Here is a 23,728-nt window from a genome sequence, read left to right as displayed (position 1 = left end):
TGAGAATAGATCTTTCAGCTCCTGAAGAACATGTTCCACTGTTGGAGCACTTATGTCTCTTTACAGTAACTCTGAGGTTAGCTGAGATTCCAAGTTGCCTTGCTGAGCTCTGTGGAATTTCCCCGGGAGTTTCATTTGAATATCAAGTTTGGTTGCCAAATTTGTGGCTTCCTCAAACCAAAACTCATGATGAGCTTCAATATTTTGCATGACTTCATTGAGTGCATGCAGTATGGCAGTCAAGCTATTGGCTGCAAAGAAGAAATCAGAGGTTTGCCCCTGGAGATTTTCCCCACAGGCTCTTGTAAAAGATAGGACATTTTAAAGAACAACAATAATAACAATGAAATCAAAATCTGCTACTATACTACAGAGTACAAATGCTTGGCCAGCTCTACAGCTTTCCATCTAGTATTTGGGTCACGATTTATACCATCTAAAACAAGTGCTTACAGGAGGTCCACTACAATTCAAAAGCATCATGCCTGCCTTTCCACAGAGAATGGCAGATTTCCTTTAGTCCTTTACCCTTTTCTTCACTGTTCTGAAATAGAACAGAAATTACATTGTTAAGTTCTAAAAGCAGTTGCAGCAAACGATGGAAAAAAGAACAAACTTCCTCAATTGTTCCTATAACAATTGTTATAGGGATTGTTGTAGCAATTATTCCTCAATTCTCAATTGCTCCCATCATAGGCACTGATTTTGCCAACCACATATTTAAGGCACAGGAAGAGCAGAGTATGTAGAGATAGCTTGAGGGGTTTTCTCCAAAAGTCTAGAAGCAAACAACTTCCATTTTAGAAGAAGATCCACCGGACGCAATGTAAATCTGGCCATGACAATACTCCATATTTAGTTCCCACTTCTAATTTGCCAGGTGAAATTCCACAGCCAGAATTCTGCATCTGCCTCATAAGATGGGAAGCCCACAAATTCTACTCCCAGGTCATGAGATTCATCAACAAACCTCACCAACACTGTAGGTGCTCTTCCCCGGCTATGTCAGTGATAATGGAAAACAAGTGTGAGTCTCTCACGTCCCTGAGAGTTTCTTCCCAAATACAGCTCTCACAGACTCTAGCATCTGATTCGATTGTATTTTAGAAAAAAAAAAAAAAGTGCTCATGGCTGTCGTCTCAAAGCACTTTCTCAAGACCTCTTCACCAGAATGTATTTGTACTCCAGCAGAGCTTTGATGTTATGAAGAGTAAAGAGACCTTCCGGCATTTCATCAGCCTCACGTCCACCCAGAGATATGTTTTGTTTTTCCCATCAAAATCAAAATTTCAAATAGAGATTTTAGGTGTTCTTTATTTTCTTTTTCTTTAGGGGTTAGAGGCAAAATGATCACATCCTTCCTTTGGCTGGCTTCTTCTGCACTGGGGTTCTGAACACAGCTCTTGTTGGTTTCTTTATATTTTCACTCCTGTTTAGAAGTTTCATCAACTTTTTTCTGTTTCAGTGTCGTGATTTCATCTTCACTCAATTCTTTTATTCATTTTCTCTGTCTACTATGTGGGCTGTTCAAATGACTGGTAAGATCAAATATTGTTGGTATTGCATTATATCACATTTCCTATTAGGACTAGTTCTACAGATGGTAGAGGACTCAGAAGTGGTTGGCACCTAATTGAGAATGTGTATTTAATTAATTAGATGTTTATCTTATAGGTTTGCTCTCTGACATTTCTCCACCTACTTTGTGCATCTGGATAAATCCTGTGGGAACCTGAGGAAGACCAAGTTGGACCATATGCTCTTTCGCATACATGTGTGGCCACCACAGTCCTACACTGTGGCCCCACATTGCCTCAGGAGGGAGCAAGGCCAGCTCTGCAGGGTTTGGCACCAGCAGAGAAGCTAAAACTAGTTTTGTAGCTTTTTTTTTTTAAATAAATAGAGATGGGATCTCACTATGTTGCCCAGGCTGGTCTTGAACTTCTGGGCTGAAGCCATCCTCCTGCCTCAGCCTCCCAAAGTACTGGGACTACAGCTGTGAGCCACTGCTCCTGGCCCTGGTTTGATGACTAACTTGTTTTCTTTTTGTTTTTTGAGATGAAGTTTCATTCTTGTTGCCCAGGCCAGAGTACACTGGCATGATCTTGGCTCACTGTAACCTCCACCTCCAGGGTTCAAGTGATTCTCCTGTCTCAGCCTCTCAAGTAGCTGGGATTACAGGTGCCCGCCACCACGCCAGGCTAATTTTTTGCATTTTTAGTAAAGACGGGGTTTCGTCATGATGACTGGGCTGATCTTGAACCCCTGGACTCAGGTGATCTGTCCACCTCGGCCTTCCGAAGTACTGGGATTACAGGCGTGAGCCACCGTGCTGGCCCCTAGTTTGATAACTTTTGACCTCCATTTAATGTACACAAGGCAAAGACAAAAAAATAATAACAAATAAAACAAAAAACCAAAAAATGAAATAATGTACACAAGGCAGAGATAATTACTTTTAAAAGCTAAAAGTCAGGAAAGTTGAGGAGTGTCTGGGATCTAACCTGAAGCTATTTGAGACCATAGAAGTGTTCTCTGTGGGTCATGCTCCCAGGGATATTTGTGATCACTGAAGTGAAAAATTAGCTCAGATCAATTGTATTTATAAATGTGACAATATTAAACGTCAGCTTATGACATAATGAGGGGAAAATGCACTTATCTCTCTACCTTTTACGATCACTTCTTCACTTATTCTGTATTTATTATATGCCTACATTAGATACTGAGGCAGGCCCTAGAACTAGCTATAGGAGTAAGACGAAAAATCTACCACCATGGACATCATAGTCTCGTCCAGTGGTTCTCAATCTTAACTGCACATTAGAATAATCTGGGAGCTTTAAAAAAAAAAAAATCACTGATGCCTGTGCGCAGTGGCTTACGCCTATAATCTCAGCACTTTGAGAGGCCAAGCCAGATGGATCACCTGAGATCAAGAGTTCAAGACCAGCCTAGGCAATATAGTGAAACCCCATCTCTACTAAAAATACAAAAATTAACTGGATATGGTGGCAGTCACCTGTAATCCCAGCTACTCAGGAGGCTGAGGCAGGAGAATTGCTTGAACCCAAGAGGTGGTGAGCTGAGATCATGCCATCGCACCTCAGTCTGGACAATAAGAGCAAAACCCCATCTCAAAAAATAAATAAATAAAAATTTAGAAATCACTGATCCCCAGGCCCCGTACCAGACCAATTAAATCTGAATGTTTTGGGGATCAGGCCCATGGGTCAGTAGTTTTAATAGCTCCTTAGAGGACCCTAATATATAGCCAACAGTGTATATGTGTGTATATATGTGTGGGTATATGATATATGTATCCTTTCCTATCCCTCCCCTCACCCTAAGGCATACTGAGAATGTTAGAGAGGGGAGTACTCTACGTGTGTTGGAAAATTCCTTTCCTTAAACAAGTAGAAAGGAAATTATAATACCATCAGATAAGTGAAAGACACAGGTGACTGCAGGTTACTGTAAGATCACATAGTTGGAAAACCTAGCCAAGGCCAAGGAGATCAGTGAATCTTGTCCAAAAGGAGCTATAAAAGCAATTGAGTTAGCTATAAGAGCTAAAAGAGTTAGCCAGACAAAGGGAGATAGGGTAGGTTTTTCCAAATAAAAGGCCTAAGCTCAGGCTAGTCTTTGGCAAATTCTCGTTCAGCTCTTTCCCCTTCCCTGTTCTTCCTCCCTCACCACTGAAAGGTCTCTCCTGAAGAGTACTCCATTGTAAGGCACTGATGCAGGCTCTATTTCTAGAGAGTCCCACCTAAGATAGTTGGTGCCAGAGGAGTTCCAGGAAGCTGGACGGACTTCTGGAGTTGCATCATCTACTAGACAATGGATCATGAGGACCTCGGTGGAGTATCATCGGTTCCCAGCATAGCTGCCCAGGCTGCCTTTCGCCTGTAGTGGGCTGGAATATGATGCAGGTGAAAGGGAATGCAGTGGCTGGTCCCTAGCTTTGTAGAGATGAAGGGAAGTAGTCATTGAAGGTACCGTAGAATTGGATGACTGCAACTGGTCACCACTAATGTGCTTAAGAGAGGAAACGACAGGCTCAGATGAGCTAATCATGAATGAAAAGTGCAGTGTGAGAAGCAGAGGGCCTGCTAGACAGCATTGCAAGAGACTCTCATCACCTGTAGCTGGAGGACAGGCCAACCTTTCTCTGCAACAAAGAGCTACAGTGAAGGCTGAATGTTCAGTCACAGCAGATCTCCTTTGCTAAAGACAGAGCCCTGCAAGGGTAGGGTGGGACTTGGAACTGTGAAATAAGGCTATATCTCATTGCTGGATAGATGCAGCATTTGACCCCCAGATTCCACCAAAGCAATGTGCCTGCAGAAGTGATCCTTTCCCCATTGTTAAAAGATAATGCCTTTCTTTCTTTGCTATGCAGAAGTCTCAACTGAAATGAACTCTTATACGATAATGTTTTCCCTCCTTCCACCTTTCACTTTTGGACACCAGACCAAAACTGGGGTCACACTTCATCATGACTCAATTAGGGTAATGCTTGCTGTGCTGAGTGGAAGGGGGCTACAAGCCAAAGTGTTACTGGACATGGATAATGTATACCAGCAAAACAGGGAGAATGTCTGGGAAGGGACCATGAGGTGCTGGACCAAGGGGCATAGCATATCAAGCTGGGTATGGGGCCCACAAGGCAGGATTTAATTCCCTGGAAAGTTACCATCCCAAAGAAGATGAGGGTAAATAATGATAATAATAACAACAATTCCCTGGAAATTGCCTCAGGGATGGTTCCGTTATGCTGCTGGATGACTCTTGGAAGCTTGGGGGAAAAGTGGCCTACATTAAATGAAGTCGAGAGGCCAGAATTGCGATGGCAGGCTGTGGAGGAAGAGGTCAAAGGGCTCATGGAAATAGGCATGCCGGAACAGATCTACCATCTAAGACCAGGAAGTCTACCAGTGATTACTTTCCTCTGGAGGGTTGGAGGAAACTAATGGATTAAGGAACTCACCCGGCTGGGTGCAGTGGCTCATGCATGTAATCCCAGCCCTTTGGGAGGCTGAGGCAGGTGGATCATGAGGTCAGGAGTTCGAGACCAGTCTGGCCAATGTAGCGAAACCCCATCTCTACTAAAAATACAAAACATTAGCTGGGCGTAGTGGCGTGCACCTGTAGTCCCAGCTGCTCGAGAGGCTGAGGCAGGAGAATTGCTTGAACCTGGGAGGCAGAGGTTGCAGTGAGCCGAGATCGTGCCACTGCACTCTACCCTGGGTGACAGGGCAAGACTCCATCTCAAAAAGAAAGAAACTCACCAGTGAAAGGGCTACTCATCATTGTGAAGCTGCCTTCTGCAGCTGAGGCTGATGATAAGTGATGCTGTTACAGAACCAGACTTCCTGGTAGCAAAGGAGATTAGAGCATTCCAGAATAGCAGAGGCCAGGTGACAGCACTTAGCCATCAGAAGCACTTAACCATTAGAACCACTTAATTACTGTAATGGGCAGCCAGGTCAGGATGTCAGCCAGGGGGACTGATCGGGGACCTATGGAGAGACTAATCAAATACCGTGTTCCTAGGAACGAGAAAGATGGGTAGGAGAATAGTGCAACAGAAGAAATAGCGCTGAAGTGTATAAATAGAAGATAACCTGCAATTAATAATAGGTTAGCAGAAGGCTGAGGTCAGGCACCCCAATGGAAAGTCATGATCTCTTGTCCAGTTTCCAGACCTGAGCCATGTCTCAGACTCAGAAACAATTGACTGAAAGAGAGACTGCATTATTATGAGGAAGGACTGACTGAGAGTCAGGTGATAACTAAGGTCTGGCCCAGGTCTACCCTCTAAACCAGGAAGCCTACCAGTGATTACTTTCCTCGGGAGGGTCCAAGGAAACTAATGGATTAAGGAACTCACTGGTAAAAGGGATACCCGTGAGTATCCCTAAACAGGTTCTAAAACAGGCTCACTGAGTCTGTGGACTCTACCAGTGGTTATTTCTCTGGTTCCTTCATGGAGAATGGAAATACCTAGCACTTGGTAGGATCCTCACATTGGTTTCTTAAGCTGTGGAACTAAAGCTATTTTAGTAGGAACTCCAAATAGGAGTCCTTGAAACAGACCCTGTCCCACCAAGAGGAGTATTGCAGGCCCTGAGAATGGCAGACATTAGTGCCGTCCTCAAAGACTTAAAGAACGCAGAGATGGTGCACTTTGTTTTAACCCTATTTAATTAGCCAGTCTGACCTCAGAATCACTGGGTGGGTCACAGGTATACTACAGTGGACTACCAAGAATTTAGCCAAATATTGGCTCCATTGAAGCTGGTTTGTAAGATCTGGTATCTTTACTAGAGCATATTACTACAGCCTTGGTATGTGTATGTGTTTGGTTGGTGCAAAAGTAATTGCGGGTTTTGCCATTACTTGTAATTGTCATTACTTTTACTTTTGCAGTAGCCTAATAGCTATCAATCTGTAAATGTGTTCTTTTCTATATCCACCAGGAAGAAAGAGCAGTTCTCATCACATGGCATGGATGTGATATTCTCTTGCCAGGACAATGTTAATTATCCTGCTTTCTGTCATATAGTCCAAAGGGACTTGGACAACCTGGGCATCCTGCAGGACACTGCTTTGGTCTCCAATATTTATGACACCACGTTAATTAGATCTTAGAAGCAAGAAATGGCAAGTACTCCATATGCCCTGGTAGGAAATACGTTCTCCACATGCATTCCCTGCTCCCTGCTCCACCCAGGCAGAACATGAACCTGGGCCTCGGATCCCTGACTCAGAGCGGCCCAGCCAGAGCCTGCACTCCCCGGCCGCCTGAGCGGCCTCCTCCCTCACGCAGGGCCAGATGGGCAGCGGTCTGAGCCACGTGTCCATGCAGCAGAGCAGGCTGCCCGTGACCTCCATGAGCATCACAGGGCCCAGCTACCGCCACGCCGGGCCCACCTCGCAGGCGTCCCCATGCATTGCTAGGCACCATCACCAACTATGTGTGTCAGACCAAAATCAACATATAGTCCAACCCAGATACCTTCTCTGCCTCCGCCCAATCCCAGGGAGCCTGGGCCTGCCTCCAAGGCCCTTGAAACATGTGGATGTTGGCCGTGTGGCCAGGGAGCTGCCTCCTGCTAGGTGCTGGTGGGGAGGGGAGGGTGAGTCCCTGCTGGCCGCTTCCCCTAAGAGATTCCAGAGGGACGGGAACCAGTAGGTACATACCAACTCCTCCTGTCCCCCAGCTGTGAGAGGGGCTGGGCTGTTTCCCACACAGTCTCAGGGAAGGCCCCTAGGAGGGGGGTCCTTGTCCCTGGATCTGGATAGATAGGACTGGGGTCACAGAGGTGGGGTAGAGTCATTTCCCTGGTAGAGAAAAGCCTGGCCAAAGGCACCGCAGTGGAGAAGATGAGGGACCACAAGCTTGGGCCAGAGGCCCCAGCCTTCCTGCAGGGCAGTGGACCCCCAGCCCAGCCATCTGCCGTGGTGGCCTGTGGTGTTGAGCACTTAAGAAGCAGCAGGTCCTGGTCACGTTTCACGAGTGTGGTAGACACACGGACTTCAGAGACTTAGTGCCAAAAAAGGGTGCAAAGTGTCTCCTTAGTATTTCTTCATGATAATTGAATGTTAAAAATTTATTTTGGATATATTGACTCGAAATGAATGATTAAAATGGAAAAAAGAAAGGATATTCTCCACAAGATGGAAGATAGGGCCTAACAAGATGCAGAGGCCAGCCACATCAGTGAAGTTTTTAAAGATCCAGTGGTCTGGGATATGCTGGAACATCCCCTCCAAAGTATAAGACAAGTTCTTGTAGCCTGAATTCCTACCACGAAGAAAAAAAGCGGAATATTTGGTAGGTCTCTTTGGGTTTTAGAGGCAGCATATTCACTGTGCTTGGCAATATATTTATCAGATGACTTGGAAAGCTGCTAGCTGTGAAGCCCAGGGTCATAAAGGGCTGTATGGTAGGTACATTCTTTGGTACAAGCAGACCTGTTCCTTGGACTCTGTGAGCCGGCAGATCCCATGGCAGTAGAGGTGTCTGTTGTAAAGAAAGATGCCACGTGGTACTTCTGGCAAGCCCCAATAGGTGAGTCACAGCACAGACCCCAGGATTCTGGAGGAAGACCACGCCATCTGCTGCAGAGAACTATACTCCATTTGAAAAACAGCTCTGTCATGATACTGGGCCCTGGTAGAAACTAAGCATTTGACTATGGGATGCTAAGTGACCTTGAGACACCAAGTGATCATAAGTTGGATTCTGTCAGATTCTCTGTGTCATAAGGTCAGCTGGGTGGAGCAGCAGTCCCCTGTAAGGAATCCAGTAGGTCTGCAATTAGGTTCAAGCAAGTCCAGGGAGCATGAGTGAGCTGCACAAATAGGTGGCAGAGATCCCCATGTCACCTGCTACTGTTGTACCAATGCTGCTCCCTAAACTCACAGCTATGGCCTCAGGGGAGTTCCCCATGAACCGTTAACAACGAAAGAAAAAAATCCAAGCTTGGATCATGGATGGTCAGCTGGGTGTGGATGCAAGCTGAACACACCTGCTGCAGCACTTCTGCCCCACTCAGGGGTGGCTCCGAAAGAGGTGAAAGGGAAAGCATCCTATTCGGCAGAGCTTCAATCAGTGCATTTAGACATTAACTTTGGATAGAGAAGAATGTTGCCCATATACTCATGGGCAATGACAAATGTTAGCTTCACTTGTTGGTCGAGAGCCTGGAAAAAGGAAGATTGGGAAAGGCTGGAGAAGAGGCAGGTAAATAGACTTATGGGAGGGGGCATATAGTGTAAAGACCTTTTAGTACATAATGCCCATTAGAAAGTTTCCACTCAGAAGAGGCATCAACCAACTGTGTGGACAGGATGACTAGGCCAGCAGATATTAGGCAGCCTCTGTCTGTGGCCACCCCAGTTCTCACACAAGGGGGCCATAGATGGAGTAGCCATGGTAGCAGAGACGGTGGCTCTGCATGGGCCCAACAGCCTGGACTCTCTCCAAAGGTGATAAAACTACTTTTGCTATTGAGTGGCTGACCTATTTGCTGCAGAGACCAACACTGAGTGCTCAAGAATGCCAAACAGCCACTGGGTGGCAAGTTGATTACACTAGCCCTTCCACCCTGGAAGGAGTCCCATTTCATCGTGACTGGGTTTGACACGTATTCCCAGTACAGCTTTGCCTTTCCTGCCCATAGTGCTTCAGCCAGTACCACTACTGAAGAACTTAAAGAATGTCAGACAGTCTGACACAGGATCTCACATAACACTGCCTCAGACCAAGGATTTCACTTTCTAGCTAGAAGGTATAGTGTTGGGAACTTGATCAGAGGATCCACTGGTCATACCATATACCATACCACTTGGAAGCTATCAAACTCATAGAGTGGAACAATGGACTATAGAATGCATAGCTGAAACTCCACCTTGAAAATAACCCCTTGTGAGGTTGGAGTGTTATCCTTCAGGATAATGCAAATATACTCCTTAAGCCAATGGCTGGTATATGGTGGTGTGTTCACAGTAGATAGAATACATGGATCCAGCGATTCAGGGATAATCAGGTCCTGATACTCAGAGGTGGGATGCTTTCATTATAGGACATAGTAAGAGTCCCACTAAACCGGAAGCTATGGCTGCTCTCTGATCACTGTAGGCTCTTAACAGCAGAAGACCTGCAATTAAACCATCAGAAGGAGGTGGAGGCTGCTGCTACATAATGAGACCAGAGCGGAATGTATTGGGTCCTCAGGAGATCCACTGGGGGCATTTCTTGGTATTCCTGTGCCTAGTGGTAATTGTAAATAAATAAGTACAGCCACCACAGCCTGGTAACAGCATGATAACCAGTGTCTGAAACCCCTCAGGGACAAGTGCCTGGTTCAATCCATCAGTCAAGCCACCTGCACCAGCAGAAGTGCTAGCCGAGGTGGAGGGGAATCTAGAAAGGGTAGTGCAAGAGAGAAACGAGTCTCAATCATGGCCTTGGAACCAGCAGCAGCAGCAGAGGCTGTACTTTGTCCCATTACTCGTCTTTTAAAAATTTCCCAGAAATTGGGATTAGAAACTACTCAGATGGAGAAACTTGACATGAGAAGCAAATGATCTCAGCAATACAAAGAGTGGAGCTTAGCATCAGTGAACTGCCAGTGTAGTAGGGATCTATGGACAAGTTTTAAAAATAAACATACTGATATGGAGACTAAAATGGAAATATATAAAACAGCCTAGAAAGCCCTTCTAGATCTCTCTGCTGTTTACATTTACAGACTGATGTCTTGGCACTCCAAAACTGCCCAAATCCTCTTTATAAGCTCATGCATCTGTACTCCAGCTGCTGGGAATGTTGGATAACAATTGCAGCTAACTTCTTCTCTAGAGAATTTCCCTTGGCTAAAACAAGAGCCACCTCATGCATGAGGTTCTGCTGCAATCCTGCCCCTGAAGAGATCATTCAGTGATGGACGGGCATCTGTGTCCAAAGAGCCGGCCTTGTTGGACAGCACTGGGTGGTGAATTTCATGGGATCCGTGGAGGCTCATTCTTGGTTCCTTGTCCTCTTGGCCAATCCTGCTTCCTCCATCCCCTTCTCTAGAGTGCACGGTCCTAGTAAAACACTTTAATAAGAATCCTTTTCTCAGGCTCCGTTTCTAGATAACCTGATCCAAGACTATCGCTGGCCTAATTAAGACCCTGGTTATCAGGAGTGTCCTTGAGGGTTGTTTTTATATGCAGAAAAGGACCATTCCGAAGTTTCTCTTGAGGAATGAAATACTGAGACATGCTACAACATGATGACCGTTGAAAACATTATGCCAAGTGAAAAAAGCTAGACACAAAAGACCACATCACGTAGAATACCATTTGTTTGAAATGCTCAGAATAGGCAAATCCATAGAGACAGAAAGGACATTAGTGATTGCCAGGGGCTGGGAATAGGGTGGAGTAGGAATGGGGGTGATTGTTAATAGGTGTAGAGTTTCCTTTGGGGTGATGAACATGTTTTAAAATTAGATTGTGGTGAATGCTGTGAAACTCTGAATATACTAAAAACCACTGGATTATACACTTTAAATGGGCAAATTTTATGGTATGTGAATTATATCGCAATAAAGCTGTTAAAAGAGCTATGAGGAAATAAAGAAAATATTCTTTTAAAAAATCTTTGCCTTAAACAGTTAATATTCAACTTATTAGTTCCAAATTCAATGTCCTAGTTATACCTTAGGCTTTTACATTTGGTTTACGGCTCTTACTATTCTTGTGGTAAGTATAGTAAATCTTAACAGTCATTTGGAATTAGCCTTTCACTAACTTTCAGTCTCACTCACATACTCAATTATCTTCAAACCAACATTTTAAACTGTATTTACAAATGCAATATTTTATCTCATTCATAAGTACTTCAAATGTCTAATTTAATTCCTTCTTGAATCCTTACATAATAATTTTTAAACTAATAATAAAACAATAAGGAAAGCCTAAATTTCTCTTTGCTGTTCTCATGCCATCCATAAACTTAGTAAGATTTCATCTTAAAACTAGAAATCGAGTGCTCCATTTTGTGTTTTAAATTTTAATTAAGACTGTCTTTTTATGAAGCCAAAAATCTCTTAAACATGACAAGTACGTAATTTACCAGATATACAGAGAATCCTTTTAATGGTATGGTTTTAATTATTTTACACCTTTTTATTCCTAATTGTAAAAAGTCCAGAAATTAAATGAGGCATATGCACTAAAAAGGCCAGGTACCAATCAGATAAACAGAAATAATTAGACCAGAGATCTGCGCAGGTTCTGAGACCTGGAGTAGATATCCAGAATGATTCATCTGCCTATTCCATCTATAGTATCTAAGCCACTCTTTGTAGTCATTTTGTCTTGGACTACAAAACTGAAGCAAAGTGTTGGATTCAAGTTACATACATTACCTGCATCTCTACTCACAAAAACCTGCAGCTTCCTACCTAGTAAATCACTTGATTGGATTTTTATTTACAAATTTTTATAAAAATTTTTGACTCTTAGACTATATAATAGGAAATAGGAAAAATAGGAAGAGACACATGTATCTTTTCCACTTAACATGTAAAAAGTATTTGCACTTGAATTATTGCATTTGATTGCACTCTCCAAAATTCACATCGATATTAAGAATGATTTCTACCTGTTATTTTCTATGATGTGTGTTTACAATATCTGAAGTCCTTGTACTATGTGCATTAATCCTGCTTGCCAAAAGATTGCACCTTTCTCTGCTCAGCCATGCAGTAGGCTGAGGAGAATGTTCTGCCAGGTGCTATGCTAAGTTCTGGGACTACAAAAATGAATAAAAGCATTTTGTTCACACTTATGGGGTTCAGACTCTAGGTAGGAAAGACCTAAAAACAGAAAATCATTTTAAGTACTTGCTCAGTGGCTTCTTTTTCATAGGAAAAGAGGACAAGGACTTCATTCAATGACAACTTGACTGTTTGTCTGATTCACTGCTGTTATTACCAGCACCTAATACGTAGTCACACTCATTATTTGTTAAATACATGGATACATGCTAAAATAGAGTTATATAGAGGGAGTATGGGAGCCTCCAAAAGGAACGTTTGCCTAGTTTTATGTGGAGATACTGGACTGAGGGTGAGGTAAGGGTGTTACTTCAGAATTATCAGGAAAAATTCCTTAAAGATGATAACTGAGCTGAGTTTTGGGAGGCAGAGGAAATTAGGTAAAAGTGGAGTTGGAGGTTGCTTAGGAGTTCCCATATCTTGTGGAGGAACTTCAAGCAGTTTCGGAGTGCCAAGACATCAGTCTGTAAATGTAAACAGCAGAGAGATCTAGAAGGGCTTTCTAGGCTGTTTTATATATTTCCATTTTAGTCTCCATATCAGTATGTTTATTTTTAAAACTTGTCCATAGATCCCTACTACACTGGCAGTTCACTGATGCTAAGGACTGCATCTTGTCTGTTATCCAGGTTCCCAGCACAATAATGGGAATATGGTGGTTCCTCAAAAGTTAATGCAGATATGAATGAAAGAACAAACGAAATAATGACAAGTAATGGCATTGTGAGCACTCTTCAGTGATGAAGTCATCTGGATGGTGGGGATGTCAGGAATGGAGCCGATACCAGGGTAGACAGAGACCTGCTCAGCATCTTAACTAATGGTGAGGTGAGTTTAGTGAGCCTCACATCTGAGAAAATCAGAGAGAGGAATGTTGGGAGTTTCAAACTGCTTTCCTAGAGGGAAAGTGAAAAAACACAAATATAGTGGGGTGCGGTGCCTCAAGCCTGTAATCCCATTTTGCTGAGGCAGGACGATTGCTCGAGGCCGATTACAAAACCAGCCTGAGCAACATAGCGAGACCCCGCTATGTTGTAGAGACCTCATCTCTACAAAAGAAAAAATCTGAAATTAGTGGCAAGCACCTGTAGTCCCAGCTACTGGGATGAGGAGGGAGGATCGCTGGAGGCTGCCATGAGCTACGATCGCTCCACTGCACTCCAGCCTGGGCGACAGAGCGAGACCTTGTCTCAAATAGAGAAAGATAGACAGATAAGATAAACAGACTTTAGAATTTATTCGGGTTTGTAATTTCTAGGTACCAATGAGCAGCAAGGGAAAGGGCCTGGCTGGTTAGTATGTTACACCTGGAAGTAAAGAGACGAATAGACCGTCGGTTGCACGTTGTAGTCGGGCCAGCAAACTAGGGACACCGACGCGCAGAGTTAAGTGCTGGGACTTCCCAAGCCTGGAAAGCGGACTGTGTCTCTGCGACTACGGGGCTGCCACGAGCGCTGAGCGGCCGGGTATTTGGCCTCCAGGAGGTGGCACTGTAACGGCAGCGCGGAGAGGGCGGAACGCGGAACGCGGAACGCGGAACGCAACCACCCTAGCTCCCAACGGACGCAGTTTCCGGTAGTACTGGCGAGCTCCGGGCCGGCAGCGGAGCGACTCCCCTCCGGGCGACTTGGCTGTCGGGAGAGACGGGTTGGGGCCTGCAGTGCCTCCTCCGGAGCATCCCCTCCAGCGGGACGACCCCACGCGGCAGCAGGGGCTTCCGGCTTCTCTCCTCAGTGAGATAATTCGAGGGCACAGCGGGCTCCGGAGGCGCGGTAAGCCTATCCCGCCTCCCAGCCACAGCCACCGGCACCCTAGAAGACAACCGCCCACGGCAGACTTTTTTCACGGCAGGAGGCGGACGGCCCATGTCCTGGAGAGGTGGGCTCGGGGGAAAGCTCTGGGTCCCACCACTACTTCCTGGAGACGCCGGGGAAAGCAGGCCATCCTTTGGGTCACCCACTTCTCCGATTGGTTAACTCCTCTCTTAATGCGGCCCCCCCCGGCTGGTGATTGGTTGGGATACACCGTCTGTCACCTGCTTCCCTGTGGGAATCTAGGTCGCTAAGCGAAGCGTTACTTGAGGCTCGGTTGGGAAGAGGTTAGTTGGGCCCCTGGAGCCCACTTTGTTTATCGTACTGAGGATCGTCCCCCGGCGCGAGCTTCAGTCGCAACGGCCAGGAAAGAAACCAGTAGCGGGACGGAGGGCGGGGGTGGCAAGAAAGTCAAGGTTTAGAAGTAAACTGGAGACGCCTAACCGTGGTAACATCCGAATGGGAACCGGATAGGAAGGAAGGCCTTTGAGAGAGGAGGCGTAAACCCAGGAGCAGTGACAGTGTAGAAAGAAAGGCCTAAGTTTGTTGTGGGAGGAAGGGGCCTTGCGGGAGGTTTTCATGACCTAATTGTATGGGGATCTAATTTTCTAGGTGTGTCTAACAAAATCCACTGGAGAATTTGCTTTGGCTTTGCAGCAGAGTGGCCCTCAAAGAGAGTTTATTGAATTATTCAACTCTCTTTTGCTTTCGGATGGGCAGCTCTCAAAAAGGCACAAACAATTGAAGGATGGATACCATGGCATATGTTAAAAGCATGTCGAAAGGAAAATAAGGTATTTACTTTGTTTTCATTGTGATTAATTGTATAAGAGAAGCTCTTAAGTTTTAATATTAAGGTAGCTTGATTTTATGATAGGTTTCAACTTGTACAATTATTTATTACAAAAGTCATATTATTTCTGTACTTACCAAATATGCTCTTTGCTAATTATAGTCCTAATCTGAAAATAGAAATCTTGAGTTTTTAGTAGTGTTAATTCATATTTGAGTGGATAATGCTACTAGGTCATTTGATCAAAATGGCATAATAAAATAACCACAGTGAAAAAAAAAATCCTTGAATTTGTAATTTAGTGTTACAGGTGAGATTGAATAGCTGCTTCCTCCTACAGTATTTTAGAATTCTAGGCTAACTTTACCTTATATTTAAAGCAGCTTGCTTATTAAACACCTGGTATATTTCGAGAGGCAGAGTTGTACAGTTGCTTCACTGGTAGCCTAACTATTTGAGCCTCCAGCCTCTCCTGAGTCAGATGCTGGATTACTCATACCCCTTAGTGACATGCCAGAAATTGTCGAGGAATAGTTTATTTCATCTGCAGCTGCAGAACACCCAAATTAGCTCTTAGCAGACCTGGCTCTTACGTGGAAAACTCTAATTGAAGATTGGTGGGTGATGAGACCTGGGCATCTGTATTTTTAAAAATATCCTTAAGTGAGTTTGAGAACCATTGCTTTAGTGTGGCTTACTAAATAGATGTGTTTATGAAATTCTAAAATATTATGAAACAAACATCTTTTTCTTGTGATTTCCTTATAGTTTAAAAGTGAGCTTCTCGGGAATGACATTTAAATATAATCCGAAAATAATGTTTTCTTAGGCAAAGTTAAGAAGATCCACTGGCACTCTGAAACCCCTGGGACTAACCATTCCAGGCTTAAGGATGAGGCTTGATATGGGGAGACACAAAGTGCTCTGATGTATTTTCACAGTCCTTGAGCCATACGTGATGTCTTGTTTCCTGTTGAGTTTCAAAGTCTTCCTGGTAGGCTTTAAGGAGAGATCACCTCCCAGTCTATTCGGTAGATATTAATTAGGCTAAATGATTTTCACCTCAACAAAGTGCAGTGGGGGATAATATTACCTTCATGAGCCTTATTTTGGAAAGAATACCTTGCTGAAAATAAATGTAAATCATATCATCCCAATAGCCCTTTGCTTATTAAGTGAAGAATGTGAATAATTCAAGCCTAAAATTTTAATTGTGAAGTACCCAGATACTGAAACATAAATGAGGACTTTTAGATCAACTTCTCCAGATCGTCAATGGGTAAAAAATGAGATAATCACTATGGTATTCAGGCATGAGCAATGTGTGGTAAACCCAAATCCAGTCTGACTTAATGGCTTTAGTCAAAGAAGTAGCTCCAATTGTGTTGTATTTCCAGAAGTTGTTTTGCATTTTATGTGTAAGTTTCCCACTGCAAGATTTGGCAAATACAGTATTTGGGTAGGGGACAGCATTTGAAAATTAAGAAAAACTAAGTTAAAAACACAAAACCATATGTGGTTCATAACTTAACATCTTGAATTTGTTTATATTGTTTGAACAGAAAGGCAGGAATCTCAGGATGAGTCAGTCTCGATCTAGATCAGATGGTAGTAGTGAAGAAACCTTATCTCAAGACCATAATCGTCGTGAAAATGAGAGAAGATGGCAGCAAGAGCGTCTCCACAGAGAAGAGTCCTATTATCAGTTTATTAATGAACTCAGTGATGAAGATTATCGGCTTATGAGAGACCATAATCTTTTAGGCACCCCTGGTAAGAGATGGGTAAAAGAGGAGACAATTTTTTTCATCATTAGATAGAGGGATTTCAAAATAAGGAGAATTGGTAGTTTTCCCTGCTTTTCTTTATGAAAATATAGTGTATTGTTTTTGTGAGTTTAAGAACGTCTTAGTATAACAGAGTAGAAAATCACTGACTTCTGTATTTTATAAGGTGAAAATATGGAACATGGAGCACTATTATACAAATGCCAAACTAACAAGGAGGTTAATGTACATAATAGTGTTAAATATTTACATATATGGTCCTATTTGCAATTTTTATGCAAATAAAATATGACTTAAAACCCAATTTGAACTCATTTGGGGTATTATAATTTATTTATTCAACTGAATTAATAACTCCTCCCAAAGCCCAGTGTGTTCCATAAAATTTTTACAAATGAACTAATGGAAATTTGTATATTTATATATTGTGTGTTTGTATATTGATGACCCATATAATGAAGTATTTGGAGTAAAATTCAAGTATGGATTTGAAGTTTTCTGTATAAATGCTCCCTTAATTTCTTTTTAACTGACAAAAATCCACAGAGTTATAGCTTATTGGTTCCTAAGTGTATCAACTGGCAGCACTTTACCAGCTATTCAAATTAATCTTATTTTAATAATTTTTAATAAAAGATTAATAAGTGAAGCACAACCAAATTGATGCACGTTTGCACCAGTTGAATATTTTTAACTGTCTTCAATTTACAGAACATATGAAAGTAATAAAACATTTGTCTTCTACAAGTTATTAAAGATTAGTTTTACCCTACATGAGGTCTCAGAAAACTTAATTCAGAATTGAATTAAACAATTTTTAATTTAAATGGCAATTTTTCATTGTTTTAGGAGAAATAACATCAGAAGAACTGCAACAGCGGTTAGATGGGGTCAAGGAACAACTAGCATCTCAGCCTGACATGAGAAATGGAAGAAATTACAGAGGTACTATGGAGTCCTTTCCATAAGGAACAGGCCTGATTGGAGCACTTGCAGAAATGAAATTATTAGACCTAGTATAGTATGTTTGTCTTCAATTTTTTCCAGTTTTAATGTGATACTCATTCAGATAATATGTATATGAATAGTAACGCAGTATGGTTAGGCAGTATAGGACAGAGGAGTAAATGCAAAGATGTCTTAAACGCGCAGATTGCCTTCAGAGAGCTTTATGAAATAATATGCAATTAATTCCCAGCATAGTTCTTTTTAATCTTGGAATGTATACACTACTTTTTCTAAAGTGGTATTACTCAGCTTCTAAAGATTTATATACAGAACCATGTAGAGAGACTGTTAGGAAACCTGTTTTTGTTTCTTTGTTCTGTTTGACGGTTTACATATAAAAAGTTCTTGAAAGTACTGTAAAAGAACTTTCCAACTAAATAGAAGTATGTAGAGTTAAAAGTAAGAGCCACTTTTGTGTACTTCTTAACCAGTTCTACTTCCCTCCTCAGAGGTATTTATTAGTAGTTGCACATATTATATCAAAATCATTATATTAGTTACAGTGAAGTCTGTATAGAAACCCCAAAATGCAATGGTTCAATAAGATAGCACCTGAATGTGGCTAGTGTGAAATCTTCCTGGAATCCACTCAGCTAACAGAATGGTTCTACAACTGTGCTGTTCAGTACAGTAGCTGCTAGCAACATGTGACTATTTAAGTGGAAATTGATTAAAATTAAATAAAATTTAAAATTTAGCTCCTCATTCATACTAGCCACATTCAGGTGCTTAATAGTCACATGTGGCTAGTGGCTTCTGTATTGAAAAGCACAAATACAGAAAATACTCATTACTGCAGAAAGTTTTATGGGGCATCACTGCTCCAGGGTGCCATTTGTATGATCAAGCTAAGTCGCAACCGTATCTAGGTTCTAGCTGGTAGGAAGGAGATCCAGGCACTAGCCTGAGAGTAGGATGTATCACTTGCTCTATCATTCCATTCATGAGAACTTAGTCTCTTGGCCACACCTAACTGCCAGGTTGTCCATGTGCCCATTTCTGATGCTTTTACAAAGGAAGAAGAGTAGGGTGGATTTGAGTAGGTAGTTAGCAAACTCTTTCACATGCACCATCATCACTACAAGTTCATTAATCAAAGAAGGAAGTAGCATTTAAAATAATTCATGTTCACCTGCTTTTTACTCATCTCTTTTTCCAAACAAATGGAAAGATAGAAAGTGGACGTTAACACATTTTGTTCTTTGTGTTTAGATGTGTAAGTCGTACTATATAGATACAATAATTAATACTGATCTTTTGAATATGTTTGAATGGAAAATGTACTCATCAAATATAAAATAGTTCATCTCTGGAATATGGCTAAGTTGCTGTTTACTTTATTGGCCTCAATGGCTGATTAATAGCTTTAACTTCAACATTTAAAAAAAGACTTATGAGAGAGATTGCAGTAATAAAATGAAATCAGAATGATGTCATATAATAGCTACTTTTGAGTAGAACAGACTTTAAAGTTGAAGTTTATATGGTTAGTGTGTTTTTAATGTGCTTTTTGTTAAGTTTTGTACTCTACATAATCTCTACTGGTTGTAAGTGGAAAATTTAAGCTTGGCACAGTGACAGTATCTTAGTCAAAGAAGTTTAGATATGACACATTTATTTCTAAATTGATTAATTGAGTAATATTAATTGAAAGTCTGATTTGTACCAGATACTGTTGTAGACGCTGGGGATGTAACAGTGACTGAAACTACAAAAATCTTTGTCTTCATGGAGCTTACGTTCTAAATGAATAGAAAATACATTTTATTGTGTTTAACAGCTAACACCATTTATGGGGTGGCTTTTTATGTGCCAGATATTATGCTAATTATTTTATATATAGCATCTTATTTTATCCTCAGGATAACCCTATGAGATTGATTCTATTATTATCTCCAGTTTAGAGACAGGAATCAGCCATAGAGACCTTAAGTAACTTGCCTAGTTTCTCAGCTTCACACAAAGACAAGTACAGTAATGTGGTTTTAATGTTATATTCAGAGATTCACGTGTCTGGATATACACATTTTTGGCAGCACCTGAGAAATAGGAAAAATTTCTAAGATTACAGAAATACCTAGTTGCAAAAATGATGATTGATTTGACTTTTCCAGAAAGATTTCACAAATACAGGACAAATTTTTGTCATTGTATCTTATTGATAATACTATATTGATAAAGCAATTTAAATGTAAAATTTTGTTGGTGCATATATTTCTCATTTGCCTTAACATTTTGCAGTAATGGGAGATAGAAAGTAAGAGTGAGGATTTCTCCATAGCTTTGCATAAATAGTATTTAAAGTTTTGTAATTATGTAAATAGTAATTTAATTTTTATAATATGCTGTAGTATATACTTTTCTTTTAGAAAGGGGTTTTTTTTGCCATCTTTTTTTCATTAAAATCCAGAGATGTTCTTTATTATACACTTTGTTTTTCTTACAAGTTTTCAATAAAGCTGTAAGATGTGTCTTAGAAATTGATCTTCGGTTGATTTGCTTTGCTTTCTAGACTCAGAAGTGCCTAGAGAAAGTTCAAATGAAGATTCTCTTCTAGAATGGTTGAACACCTTCCGACGCACAGGAAATGCAACTCGAAGTGGACAAAATGGGAACCAAACTTGGAGAGCTGTGAGTCAAACGAACCCGAACAGTGGGGAGTTTCGGTTCAGTTTGGAAATTCACATAAATCATGAAAATAGAGTATTTGAAATTCATGGAGAAGATTATATAGACATTCCACTTTCAGATAGTAACAGAGATCATACTACAAATAGGCAACAAAGGTCAACTAGTCCTGTGGCTAGGCGAACAAGAAGCCAAACCTCGGTGAATATCAGTGGTAGTAGCTCCAACATTCCAAGGACTAGGCTGGCTTCAAGGGGGCAAAATCCAGCTGAAGGATCTTTCTCATCATTGGGAAGGTTAAGAAATGGAACTCGGGGAGCAGCTGGCATTCCTCGAGCTACTGCTTCACGCACTAATTACAGTAGTCACACAAACCAATCAGGTGGTAGTGAACTCAGGCAAAGGGAAGGGCAACGGTTTGGAGCAGCACATGTTTGGGAAAATGGGGCTAGAAGTAATGTTACAGTGAGGAATACAAACCAAAGATTAGAGCCAATAAGATTACGATCTACTTTCAGTAGTCGAAGCCGTTCACCAATTCAGAGACAGAGTAGCCCTGTTCATCATAATTCTCAAAGGGAAAGTAGACCAGTACAGCAAACCACTAGAAGATCTGTTAGGAGGAGAGGTGTAACTCGAGCCTTTTTAGAGCAAGATAGAGAACAAGAACGCAGAGGTACTGCATATACCCCACTCTCTAATTCAAGACTTGTGTCAAGAATAACAGTAGAAGAAGGAGAAGAATCTAGCAGATCCTCAACTGCTGTACGACGACATCCAGTAATCACACTGGATCTTCAAGTGAGAAGGATCCGTCCTGGAGAAAATAGAGATCGGGATAGTATTGCAAATAGAACTCGATCCAGAGTAGGGCTAGCAGAAAATACAGTCACTATTGAAAGCAATAGTGGGGGCTTTCGCCGAACCATTTCTCGTTTAGAGCGGTCAGGTATTCGAACCTATGTTAGTACCATAACAGTTCCTCTTCATAGGATTTCCGAGAATGAGCTTGTTGAGCCATCATCAGTGGCTCTTCGGTCAGTTTTAAGGCAGATCATGACTGGGTTTGGAGAACTGAGTCCTCTAATGGAGGCTGAATCTGAGTCAGAGCTTCAGAGAAATGGTCAGCATTTACCGGAGATGCATTCAGAACTGAGTAACTTAGATACTGTTAATGACAGGAGCCAGCACAGGGAAGGTTCCTTTCAAGACAGACAGGCCCAAGGAGACAACACTGAAATGCATGAAGAAAACGAGACCACCCAGCCTCATACCCGAAACAGTGACACTAGGGGTGGCAGGCAGTTGCGAAATTCAAACAATTTAGTTGAAACTGGAACACTACCTATTCTTCACCTTGCTCACTTTTTTTTACTAAATGAAGGTGATGATGATGATCGAATACGTGGTTTAACCAAAGAGCAGATTGACAATCTTTCTACCCGGCACTATGAGCATAACAGTATTGATAGTGAACTAAGTAAAATCTGTAGTGTTTGTATCAGTGACTACGTAACTGGAAACAAGCTCAGGCAATTACCTTGCATGCATGAATTTCACATTCATTGTATTGACCGATGGCTCTCAGAGAATTGCACTTGTCCGATCTGTCGGCAGCCTGTTTTAGGGTCCAACATAGCAAGCAATGGATAAAAAGTGTTGGGATCTCCTCAAGTATTGTTTTTTTAGTAGAACTGAATGTTCAAGCATTGTTTTGCTGAGTTATTTGTGATGAGCTAACCAGAATGAAAAATAACAGATTATATATAGTTTGAACTATTTTTTGTGTGCTTTTTTAAACTTGTTAAAAAAAGGAAATTTATATAAAATGTTAAATTATCCAGAAATACAAAATAGTCAATATTGCTAGAACCAAATAACCTCTAAGATGTCTTTATTTTGGTAATTTTGTCATGCTCAGCACTTTTGTATTTGCACAATTCAGTAGGTTAAAAATCAATCTTCTTTTTCTTTAGTACAGCAGACTTTCAAGTTTTATAGGCTTCGTACTTATGTCTAGAAATTTGTGTCTAAATAAGCTTTTCATTAACTTTTTATTTTAAGGACAGTATCTTTTCATGAAAGAGTATTTGGCTGAATCTTTGCTATATATATGTTACTTGAAATGTTAAATTTAATATGCAGTATACCATATGTGTATATATAGGTATATAATTTTAAGGTTAAAATATTCAGTCTACAAGTTTGGTTCTTATTTAAGCTTTTGGGCTAATACTGCATATGGCACAATGTTTATTGGCAAGATCATCTCAGAAAAAGGGGATTCAGATATAATTTTAAAATAGAGATAATTTACTGAAGCGTCTCTGACAATCTAACTTATTAGACTGTAAGCAATATACTGAAAAAGTATTCAGGAATGGAAAAATTAGAGCATATAGGTTATTTAACTTGTGTTCAGCCTTTTTGTAACTTTTTTGAAAGTGCAAACAATTCTTTGGATTATTAAATAAGGTATACAATATGCATGGTTTCTCAAATTTAGTTTTAAAATCTAAAAAAAATCTATAAAGAATCAAATGCATAGATAATATGTTAAGTTCGCTTGGAGGCTAAAAATTTGCAATGAAAACAAAACAAAAACCTTTAAGAGAATGTAGAGTTTATATAAACACAAAGTATGCATTGAAGATCTGTTTCTACCAATAAATATTAAAAGAAAGACTGTATGTGAACTATTGTTTTCTGTTGCTCCACTGTGATTTATTCACCTGCCTAATATTTTATACTAGATGCCAGGCAGTGTTACAGTATAGAGTATTCCCCAGACGACAGACAAAAGTCCCTGGCTTCATGGAAAAGATATATTTGCTCTTAGAAACTGAAAATCAATTGATAAAGTGAATTATTATTCTTACTTTCATATTTGCTTATGAATATATGACAGGATTTTCTTGTGGTGACACTGCTTGGGTAAAATCACAAGAATAGTACTTAAGGCTAGATTCTGAGATTTAGAAATATCACCACATTTAATTTTTCTTTCTGACTGGTGAGTATATTCAATTCATTAGGTTAGATGCATGCCCAAGAATGTTGAGGAATGCATTTAACGCATAGAGTGGAAGGTTTTCATAAAAGTTGTGACTTTGTTTGGAGTAGATTATTTATATAGGTCAATTTGAGGACATTAAGAGTGGGAAGGTTGATTTGAATCAGATTTGAAGGCTTTACATAGCAAACTAAGGACTTTTTATCTTACCTTATAGAGATGTTAGATATCTCTTGATTTTAGTGGCAGAGGGTAAGATCATTTTTCATGTCCCAGGAGGATGGGTCTACTACAGCATATAGAACATAATGGAATGAAGAGAGATGGGAAGCAAAAGAACTATTGTGACA

General features: G+C 41.1%; 1 protein-coding gene and 1 pseudogene across 2 annotated transcripts; one reads left to right on the top strand and one right to left on the bottom strand.

Annotated features, from left to right (window-relative positions):
* Positions 1-321: 321 nt before the first annotated feature.
* LOC105710304 (52 kDa repressor of the inhibitor of the protein kinase-like) lies at positions 322-1,770 on the bottom strand (annotated as a pseudogene).
* A 12,188-nt stretch (positions 1,771-13,958) lies between these two features.
* Positions 13,959-23,055, top strand: RNF6 (ring finger protein 6). Of its 2 annotated transcripts, none has more exons than XM_012441691.3 (5): positions 13,959-14,216; positions 14,762-14,943; positions 16,505-16,715; positions 17,579-17,674; positions 20,250-23,055. In XM_012441691.3, the coding sequence occupies exons 2-5, from the start codon at positions 14,914-14,916 to the stop codon at positions 22,016-22,018; spliced, it is 2,106 nt and encodes a 701-aa protein (XP_012297114.2). In that variant the 5' UTR covers positions 13,959-14,216; positions 14,762-14,913; the 3' UTR covers positions 22,019-23,055. The 2 variants fall into 2 exon arrangements, with proteins under 2 accessions (XP_012297114.2, XP_012297123.2); XM_012441700.3 differs by lacking the exon at positions 13,959-14,216 and adding an exon at positions 14,391-14,436.
* The last annotated feature ends 673 nt before the right edge of the window (positions 23,056-23,728 follow it).

This window comes from Aotus nancymaae, unplaced genomic scaffold (genome assembly GCF_030222135.1).
Source record: "Aotus nancymaae isolate 86718 unplaced genomic scaffold, 86718_ANA_hifiasm-v0.15.2.pri h1tg000009l, whole genome shotgun sequence".
NCBI lineage: Eukaryota > Metazoa > Chordata > Mammalia > Primates > Aotidae > Aotus > Aotus nancymaae.
This window is presented reverse-complemented; position numbering and strand designations above follow the sequence as displayed.